At 43.5% G+C, this 10,991-nt stretch overlaps 1 protein-coding gene across 2 annotated transcripts in view; it reads right to left on the reverse strand.

Moving 5' to 3' along the window:
• Positions 1-8,811, reverse strand: part of c11hxorf58 (chromosome 11 CXorf58 homolog) — a 47,085-nt gene extending 38,274 nt beyond the window's left edge. The window contains exon 1 of one of the 2 annotated variants that reach the window (XM_070892887.1): positions 8,723-8,811. In XM_070892887.1, the coding sequence (XP_070748988.1) occupies positions 8,723-8,790 (68 nt within the window). In that variant the 5' untranslated portion in view covers positions 8,791-8,811. The remainder of the gene's footprint in view (positions 1-8,722) is intronic. The other variant, XM_070892886.1, reaches the window with a different exon arrangement.
• Between the last annotated feature and the right edge of the window lie 2,180 nt (positions 8,812-10,991).

Below are 10,991 nucleotides of genomic sequence, written 5' to 3' on the forward strand. Positions count from 1 at the left end.
TAGTGTTAAATCCAAGGAAGAGGCATACAAATTAGCCAGAAAAAGTAGCAAGCCGGAGGACTGGGAGAAATTTAGAATACAGCAGAAGAGGACAGAGGGTTTAATTAAGAGGGGGAAAATAGAGTACGAGAGGAAACTTGCGGGAAACATAAAAAATGACTGCAAAAGCTTCTATAGATATGTGAAGAGAAAAAGATTAGTGAAGACAAACATAGGTCCCTTGCAGTCGGATTCGGGTGAATTTATAATGGGTAACAAAGAAATGGCAGACCAATTGAACAAGTACTTTGGTTCTGTCTTCACAAAGGAAGACACAAATAACCTTCCCGAGGTACTAGAGGACCGAGGGTCTAGTGAGAAGGCAGAACTGAAGGATATCCTTATTAGGCGGGAAATTGTGTTAGGGAAATTGACAGGATTGAAGGCCGATAAATCCACAGGGCCTGATAGTCTATATCCCAGAGTACTTAAGGAAGTGGCCATAGAAATAGTGGATGCATTGGTGATAATTTTCCAAAAATCTATCAACTCTGGATTAGTTCCTATGGACTGGAGGGTAGCTAATGTAACACAACTTTTTAAAAAAGGAGGGAGAGAGAAAACGGGTAATTATAGACCAGTTAGCCTGACATCAGTAGTGGGGAAAATGTTGGAATCAATCATTAAGGATGAAATAGCAGCACATTTGGAAAGCAGTGATAGGATTGGTCCAAGTCAGCATGGAGTTATGAAGGGGAAATCATGCTTGACAAATCTTCTGGAATTTTTTGAGGATGTAACTAGTAGAGTGGACAGGGGAGAAACAGTGGATGTGGTGTATTTGGACTTTCAAAAGGCTTTTGACAAGGTCCTACACAAGAGATTGGTGTGCAAAATCAAAGCACATGGGATTGGGGGTAATGTACTGACGTGGATAGAGAACTGATTGGCAGACAGGAAGCAGAGAGTCGGGATTAACGGGTTTATTTCAGAATGGCAGGCAGTGATTAGTGGACTGCCGCAGTGCTGGGACCCCAGCTCTTTACAATATATATTAATGATTTAGATGATGGAATTGAGTGTAATATCACCAAGTTTGCAGATGACACTAAACTGGGTGGCGATGGGAGCTGTGAGGAGGACGCTAAGAGGCTGCAGGGTGATTTGGACAGGTTAGGCGAGTGGGCAAATACATGGCAGATGCAGTATAATGTGGATAAATGTGAGGTTATCCACTTTGGGGGCAAAAACACGAAGGCAGAATATTATCTGAATGGCGGCAGATTAGCAAAAGGGGAGGTGCAGCAAGACCTGGGTGTCATGGTTCATCAGTCATTGAAGGTTGGCATGCAGGTACAGCAGGCGGTGAAGAAGGCAAATGATATGTTGGCCTTCATAGTAAGGGGATTTGCATATAGGAGCAGGGAAGTCTTAGTGCAGTTGTACAGGGCCTCGGTGAGGCCCCACCTGGAATATTGTGTTCAGTTTTGGTCTCCTAATCTGAGGAAGGACGTTCTTGCTATTGAGGGAGTGCAGCGAAGGTTCACCAGACTGATTCCCGGGATGGCAGGACTGACATATGAGGAGAGACTGGATCGACTGGGCCTGTATTCACTGGAGTTTAGAAGGATGAGAGGGGATCTCATAGAAACATATAAAATTCTGACGGGACTGGACAGGTTAGATGCAGGAAGAATGTTTCCGATGTTGGGGAAGTCCAGAACCAGGGGACACAGTCTAATGATAAGGGGTAAGCCATTTAGGACTGAGATGAGGAGGAACTTCTTCACTCAGAGAGTTGTTAACCTGTGGAATTCCCTGCCACAGAGAGTTGTTGATGCCAGTTCATTGGATATATTGAAGAGGGAGTTAGATATGGCCCTTGCGGCTAAAGGGATCAAGGGGTCTGGAGAGAAAGCAGAAACGGGGTACTGAAGGAATGATCAGCCATGATCTTATTGAATGGTGGTGCAGGCTCGAAGGGCCGAATGGCCTACTCCTGCACCTATTTTCTATGTTTCTATGTTTACCATTTGCTTCCTCTCACTGAGCCAATTTTAACTAAAGACTTGAATTTACGTCGTGCCTTTCACGATCACCGGATCTAACTTGCCACTTCCCTTGCATCCCATGGGTTTTTACTTTTCTGACCAACCTGCCATGTGGGACCTTGTCAAAAGCCTTGTTAAAATCCATGTACACTACATCAAATGTGCTACCCTCATCAACTCTCCTTGTTACCGCCTCAAAAAATACAATCAAGTTAGTCAGACATGACCTTCCCTTAACAAATCCATGCTGACTGTCTTTGATTAATCCATGCCTTTCTAAATGACGATTAATACTGTCCCTCAGAATTTTTTCCAATAATGTTGTCACCACCGAGGTTCGGCTGACTGGCCTGTAATTACATGATCTATTCCTTGATCCATTTTTAAACAACGGTACGTTAGCTACCCTCCACTCCTCTGGCACCACACCTGTAGCCTGAGAGGATTAAAAAATGATGGTCAGAGCCTCTGCTTTTTCTTCTCTTGCTTCTCTTAACTGTTTGGAATACACTTCGTCCAGACCTGGCGATTTATCTACTTTTAAAGATGCTAAACCTTTAATATTTCCTCTCTTACGGTGTTTATCTCATATATTTCACACTCTTCCTCCTAACTACAATATCTGCATCGTTGCTCTCTATTGTGAAGACAAACCTACAGTATTCATTACGAACCATACCCACGTCTTCCGCCTCCACACACTGATTACCTTTTTGGTCTCTAATATACACTACTCTTTCCTTAGTTATCCTCTTGCTGTTTATGTATTTAACCACTCAAATCAATGCGCTAACAGATGTGATACTCCAAGTTGGACCAACAGCATGAAGCTAACTAGTTCTCTGTTCTTTCTATATTATGGGTGCTTATAAAGCATAGAAACATGGAAAATAGGTGCAGGAGTAGGCCATTCGGCCCTTCGAGCCTGCACCACCATTCAATAAGATCATGGCTGATCATTCACCTTAGTACTCCTTTCCTGCTTTCTCTCCATACCCTTTGATCCCTTTAGCCGTAAGGGCCATATCTAACTCCCTCTTGAATATATCTAATGAACTGGCATCAACAACTCTCTGCAGTAGGGAATTCCACAGGTTAACAACTCTCTGAGTGAAGAAGTTCCTCCTCATCTCAGTCCTAAATGGCTTACCCCTTATCTTTAGACTATGTCTCCTGGTTCTGGACTTCCCCAACATCGGGAACATTCTTCCTGCAACTAACCTGTCCAGTTCCGTCAGAATTTTATATGTTTCTATGAGATTCCCTCTCATCCTTCTAAACCCCAGTGAATACAGGCCCAGTCGATCCAGTCTCTCCTCATATGTCAGTCCTGCCATCCCGGGAATCAGTCTGGTGAACCTTCGCTGCACTCCCTCAATAGCAAGAACGTCTTTCCTCAGATTAGAAGACCAAAACTGAACACAATATTCCAGGTGAGGCCTCACTAAAGCCCTGTACAACTGCAGTAAGACCTCCCTGCTCCTATACTCAAATCCCCTAGCTATGAAGGCCAACATACTATTTGCCTTCTTCACCCCCTGCTGTACCTGCATGCCAACTTTCAATGACTGATGTACGTGACACCCAGGACTCGTTGCACCTCCCCTTTTCCTAATCTGTCGCCATTCAGATAATATTCTGCCTTCGTGTTTTTGCCACCAAAGTGGATAACCTCACATTTATCCACATTATAGTGCATCTGCCATGCGTTTGCCCACTCACCTAACCTGTCCAAGTCATCCTGCAGCCTCTTAGCATCCTCCTCACAGCTCACGCCGCCACCCAGCTTAGTGTTATCTGCAAACTTGGAGATATTACACTCAATTCCTTCATCTAAATCATTAATGTATATTGTAAATAGCTGGGGTCCCAGCACTGAGCCCTGCGGCACCCCACTAGTCACTGCCTGCCATTCTGAAAAGGACCGGTTATCCCGACTCTCTGCTTCCTGTCTGCCAACCAGTTCTCTATCCACGTCAGTACATTATCCCCAATACCATGTACTTTAATTTTGCATACCAATCTCTTGTGTGGGACCTTGTCAAAAGCCTTTTGAAAGTCCAAATACACCACATCCACTGGTCTTCCCTTGTCCACTCTACCAGTTACATCCTCAAAAAATGTTAGAAGGTTTGTCAAGCATGATTTGCCTTTCATAAATCCATGCTGACTTGGACTGATCCTGTCACTGCTTTCCAAATACACTGCTATTTCATCTTTAATAATTGATTCCAACATTTTCCCCACTACTGATGTCAGGCTAACTGGTCTATAATTACTCGTTTTCTCTCTCCCTCCTTTCTTAAAAGTGGTGTTGGATTAGCTACCCTCCAGTCCACAGGAACTGATCCAGAGTCGATAGACTGTTGGAAAATGATCACCAATGCATCCACTATTTCTAGGGCCACTTCTAGGCAGACTATCAGGCCCCGGGGATTTATTGGCCTTCAATCGCATCAATTTCCCTAACACAATTTCCTAACTAATAAGGATTTCTTTCAGTTCCTCCTTCTCACTAGACCCTCGGTCCCCTAGTATTTCTGGAAGGTTATTTGTGTCTTCCTTCGTGAAGACAGAATCAAAGTATTTGTTTAACTGGTCCGCCATTTCTTTGTTACCCATTATAAATTCACGTGACTGCAAGGGACCTACGTTTGTCTTCACTAATCTTTTTCTCTTCACAGATCTATAGAAGCTTTTGCAGTCAGTTTTTATTTTCCCAGCAAGCGTCCTCTCATACTCTGTTTTCCCTCTCCTAATTAAAGCCTCTGTCCTCCTTTGCTGAATTATAAAATTCTCCCAGTCCTCAGGTTTGCTGCTTTTTTGGCCAATTTATACGTCTCTTCCTTGGATTGAACACAATCCTTAATTTCCCTTGTTAGCCACGGTTGAGCCACTTTCCCTGTTTTATTTTTACTCCAGACAGGGATGTACAATTGTTGAAGTTCATCCATGTGATCTTTAAATGTTTGCCATTGCCTATTCACCATCAACCCTTTAAGTATCACTCGCCAGTCTATTCTAGCCAATTCACGTTTCATACCATCGAAGTTACCTTTCCTTAGGTTCAGGTCCCTAGTCTATGAATTAACTGTGTCACTCACCACTTTAATGAAAAATTCTACCATATTATGGTCACTCTTTCCCAAGGGGCCTCGCACAACAAGATTGCTAATTAGTCCTTTCTCATTACACATCACCCAGTCTAGGATGGCCAGCCCTCTAGCTGGTTCCTCGACATATTGGTCTGGAAAACCACTCCAGGAAATCCTCCTCGACCGCATTGCTACCAGTTTGGTTAGCCCAATCTATATGTAGATTAAAGTCGCCCATGATAACTGCTGTACCTTTATTGCATGCATCCCTAATTTCTTGTTTGATGCTGTCCCCAACCTCACTATTACTGTTTGGTGGTCTGTACACAACGCCCCCTAGCGTTTTCTGCCCTTTGGTATTCCGTAGCTCCACCCATACTGATTCCACATCATCCAAGCTAATGTCCTTCCTTACTATTGCGTTAATTTCCTCTTTAATCAGCAACGCCACCCCACCTTCTTTTCCTTTCTGTCTATCCTTCCTGAATGTTGAATACCCCTGGGTGTTGAGTTCCCAGCCTTGGTAACCCTGGAGCCATGTTTCCGTGATGCCAATTACATCATATCCGTTAACAGCTATCTGCGCAGTTAATTCGTCCACCTTATTCCGAATACTCCTCGCATTGAGGCACAGAGCCTTCAGGCTTCTCTTTTTAACACACTTTGCCCCTTTAGAATTTTGCTATAATGTGGCCCTTTTTGCTTTTTGCCTTGGGTTTCTCTGCCCCCCACATTTACATTTCTTCTTTCTATCTTTTGCTTCTGCCCCCATTCTACTTCCCTCTGTCGCCCTGCATAGGTTCCCATCCCCCTGCCAAATTAGTTGAACTCCTCCCCAACAGCACTAGCAAACACTGCCCAGGTGCAGACCGTCCCATTTGTACTGGTCCCACCTCCCCCAGAATCGGTTCCAATGTCCCAGGAATTTGAATCCCTCCCTTCTGCACCACTCCTCAAGCCACATATTCATCTGAGCTATCCTGCAATTCCTACTCTGACTAGCACGTGGCACTAGTAGCAATCTTGAGATTACTACTTTTGAGGTCCTAATTTTTAATTTAGCTCCTAGCTCCCTAAATTCGTCTTGTAGAACTTATTAGGGAGAAACTATTTCTTCATCAAAATGCAAAAGTTCAAAAAAAGAACTTGACTAAGCTAGTGATTTAAAAAAGCTATAAATACTGGAAATCACAGTCACACAGAAAGTTGTTTGTGACTTTGGTCAGGGCCATTTTGATGCCGTGCAATGGCAAACCTGATTGGAGAGATTTAAACAGGGAGAGATGGACACAGATTTTGGAGGCGACAATACATTCAAAGACTTTGGAAAGGAAAGGGAGTTTAGAGTGGAGCAGTAGTTTGCAAGAACAGAGGTGTCAAGAGTGGGGTGATGACTGTGGTTTTAAAAGGGACTAGGACAATACCTGAAGAGAGGGAACCATGTACAATATTAACGAGCATAGATCACACGAATGGAAGTTGGAAATTTGAGATAAAATTAGTGAGCATTTTGAAATATATTGGTTAATCAAGGAAAGCCAGCACGGAATTGGTAAAGGCAAATTTAATATTTTTTTTGACTGGGTCCAATTTTGCTTTCAGGATATATAGATTATATGGAATTATACACATGTAACAACTCTTAAAACTTGTTGATGATGCAAAGTTAAGCAGTTTGGCAAACAGTGAAGATTGTAAAAGTCATGAAGAATGCATACATAGATTAGTGGAATGGGGGGGGGGGGATAGATGGCATATGCAAGTTAATGTTCAAAATTGCAATGTAATATATTTTGGAAGGAAAAATGGAAGCTTACACACAATGGGTAAACAATGAAGGGTGTGGATGAGCAGAGATGGCTAGGGGTTCAAATAAATAATTTGCTGAAAGTGAAAGTGCAGGTAGATAAATAAAGAAGTAATGATAAGCTTGTTCAAAACATTGGTTAGACCACACATAGATTTGGGTGCCCCATTATAGATGGGGCATTAAAGCCATAGATTCATCAGGATGATGCTAGGGTGATAAGCCTAGAGGAGAAACATGAGTTACTGCAACTATTTCCGCAACAGCAGAGAAGGCTCAGAGGAGCTACAATGGAGGTTTTTAAGTGTTAAGATTAAAAGACAATTTCCTCTGCTTGGAATGTTAATGAGGGGCTATCAATTTAAAATTGTCATTGAGAATGAGGGGAGGGGTTAGGAGAAATGTCTTTACACATAGTTGTTGGAGCATGTGATGCTTTGCCACAGGGAGTGAGTGAGGCAGAACTCATCACATTTTTTAAGGATTTGAAGCAGATACAGTGCTACGGGGAGAGAGTGGGGTAAGTGGGATTCGTTTGGATTGCTCTAACTAAGTGGTACCAGGAGCTAAACTGCCTCCTTCTGTATTGTAAAATGAAATTGCATAATAATTCTATTTACATATATTTAACAATTTCAATATTAAAATGAACATATTATAAACAGTACTTTAGATCTGTCCAAAAGGTGGATGAAATTAGGCTGCGCTAATCCTGTGGGGATCCAGTGAAAGGGATGCAATTTTTTAGGCTTTGAATTCACGTTCTACATTGATGGCATGCATCCCACTATCCAGAAAATATTCCCCCATGGAGTGCCCTAAAGGGAGTATAGTGATAAGATGTGCTGTTAATAAGTTTGAACCACCCTTGACCTTGAATCATTTTACTGAGTGACCATGTTGCTGTTAGACACACATACCATGGATCCTGTTTTTCTCAAAGACTTTAGAGGAAATTAATTTCAAATATATATATATAGTGTTAGCTGTGGCTCAGTTGGTAGCACCCTCGTCTCTGAGTCAGAAGGTTGTGGGTTGGAGTCCCAGTCCAGAGACTTGAGCACATTAAAACATCTAGGCTGACACGCCAGTGCAGTGCTGAGGGAGTGTTGCACTGCTGAAGGTGCCATCTTTCGATGAGACGTTAAACCGAGGTCCTGTCCGCTCTCTCAAGTGGATGTAAAAGATCCCATGGCACTATTTCAAAAAGGAGCATGGGAGCTAACCCCGGTGTCCTGGTCAATAGTTATCCCTCAGTCAACGTAACAAAAACAGATTATCTGGTCACTATCACATTGCTGTTTGTAGAAGCTCGCTTGTGTGCAAATTGGATGCTACTTTTCCTACAACGGTGATTACACTCCAAAAGTACTTCATTGGCTGTAAAGCGCTTTGAGACGTCTGATGGTCGTGAAAGGTGCTATTTAAATCCAAGTCTTTTTTTCTTAATATATATATATAAAAATAAACAAAAACACCTGCAGACAGAAGGTCCCATAAAATGACAATGAGTAAAGAAGGGCGCCTCTTTGGACTGGAAGTTACGGTGACACTTTATTTACAGTCATTTACGCTTAGACTAGCTGCTGCGGTTTGATTCCTCCTTTACACCAGGCCGACTATGTCAGTGTTTATAGATTTATTGCACTTCGCTTCTTCCCCATGAATTTCTAATTTCCTCCAAATAAAAAAATCACCACGTGGCTCGGGCAGGAAAAGGCCGATCGCACTTTATCCAAAACAAAATTGTCCCCGAACCCGAACAAGTAATAAAGGCGGCGGACATGTACCTGAGCTCTTTCTCACACCAGGGCCCGGAGGGAATGCACGAAAACCGCCCAGAACCACACGGCGCCATGACAGCGGCACCGTTACCAGGCAACCGGGCGGGGGCGGGGGCAGGGGAGAGAGAGAGAGAGGGAGAGGGAGAGTGAGGAAGGCAAAGAGAGAGAGAAAGGGAAAGGGGGAGATAGAAAGGGAAAGGAGAGAGAAAGGGAAAGTGGGAGAAAGAGAGAAAGGCAAAGAGAGAGAAAGGGAAAGAGGGAGAGAGAGAGAAAGGGAAAGTGGGATAAGGAGAGGAAGGCAAAGAGAGAGAGAGAAAGGGAAAGGGGGAGAGTGGGAGATAGAAAGGGAAAAAAGGAGAGAGAGAAAGGGAAAGTGGGAGAGAGGAAGGCAAAGAGAGCGGAAGGGAAAGGGAAAGTGGGAGAAAGAGAGAAAGGCAAAGAGAGAGAAAGGGAACGAGGGAGGGAGAGAAAGGGAAAGTGGGATAAGGAGAGGAAGGCAAAGAGAGGGAAAGGGGAAGAGTGGGAGATAGAAAGGGAAAGAAGGAGCGAGAGAAAGGGAAAGTGGGAGAAAGAGAGGAAGGGAAAGAGAAAGGGGGAGCGTGGGAGATAGAAAGGGAAAGGAGAGAAAGGGAAAGGGGGAGAAAGAGAGAAAGGGAAAGGGGGAGCGTGGGAGATAGAAAGGGAAAGTGGGAGAAAGGCAAAGAGAGAGAGAGGGAGGGAGAGTGGGAGCTAGGAAGGGAAAGAGGGAGAGAGAGAGAAAGGGAAAGTGAGCAAGGGAAAGGAGACAGAAAGGCAGAGAAGGGGAGAGAAAGGGAAAGATGGATAAAGAAAGAGGAGGGAAAGGAAGTGAGGGAAACGAAGAGAAAGGGAATGAGGGAGAGATGGAAAGAAAATAGGGAGATAGAAAGGGAGGAAGGTGAGGAAAAGATAGAAAGGCAGTGAGTGAGATAGAAAGGCAAAAAGGGAGCGACAGAAAGAAAATATGGAGCAATAGAAAAGTGAGTGAGAGGGGAAATTCATTCACTCTATTACCAGGGGTAGGTGTACTTAAGTACATGACAGATTTTCTACTTTGGTACACCTGGTGTGGAACTGCCTGCCAGGAGCACAGAGCAGGGAGATTGTACATCGCCAGCCACTAATGTATCGCACACAGCTGTGCTGAAATGTAATCGCTTTATTTTCTAATCCCCCAACTTTGATTTTATCTTTATTTGGTATAATTTCCTGTATTCTGAAGTTCATACTGATTCATCTAAAAAGTTACATTCGTTGCATTTTATTGAAAACTACTCTAATTAAGGCATTATTTTTCTTAATACTATCTTTATATATGGTCTGTGTCTCACCTGTTTCTGTTACCTTTGTGGTTTCTGTTTCTCTCTCCATCTTATACTTATGTCTCTCTTTTCCCCTTCTGCTTTTCTCCCCATAACTTCTTTATGCTACTGTCTTTTTCTTTCCTTTTAGATGGTAGATGCTGGACGACGTGATATGGTGTGGCAGAGAAAGAAGTTGCCAACAACTCCAGAATGCATTTTACTGATTGGGGTTGCAGTGAAAATATAGCCCTCAGCAGCTCCCTTCCCATCCCCTCCATGGCCATCACTCATACTTCCCTCCACCTCACTGCTCCCATCTCGTTCTCTATTCCTTCACTTCCCCTCTGCTTTTCTACTACTCCCTCATTTCCATCCCTATTTGTACCCTGTGAACTACTTGCTTAACCCCTATATCCTTTCCTCATTATACTGTCACTATCATCATCATAGGCAGTCCCTCAAAATCGAGGAAAACTTGCTCTAAAAGTGAGTTCTCAGGTGACTGTACAGTCCAATACGGGAATTAGTCTCTGTCGCAGGTGGGACAGACAGTCGTTGAAGGAAAGGATGGGTGGGAAGTCTGGTTTGCCGCACGCTCATTCCGTTACCCGCGCTTGTTTTCTGCATGCTCTTGGCGACGAGACTCGAGGTGTTCAGCGCCCTCCCAGATGCTCTTCCTCCACTTAGGGCGATCTTTAGCCAGGGACTCACAGGTGTCGATGTTGCACTTTATGAAGGAGGCTCACCTCATCATTAACACTACATCCACTCCACCTTCACTCCCTACATGGGCAGGTGGCAAGAAGCAGGCGGCCAATTCATCCTGGAATCAACCTATTCCATCCCTTCCTAGCCTTTTTTCTGAAATTGGATTTTGAAATCAAACAAAGCCTATGTTTAAAAAAAAAACAAATGAGAATGAGGAAAGTCTGTCTCTCTTTTTCATAGGTATC

This window comes from Pristiophorus japonicus, chromosome 11 (assembly GCF_044704955.1).
Source record: "Pristiophorus japonicus isolate sPriJap1 chromosome 11, sPriJap1.hap1, whole genome shotgun sequence".
Classification (NCBI taxonomy): domain Eukaryota; kingdom Metazoa; phylum Chordata; class Chondrichthyes; family Pristiophoridae; genus Pristiophorus; species Pristiophorus japonicus.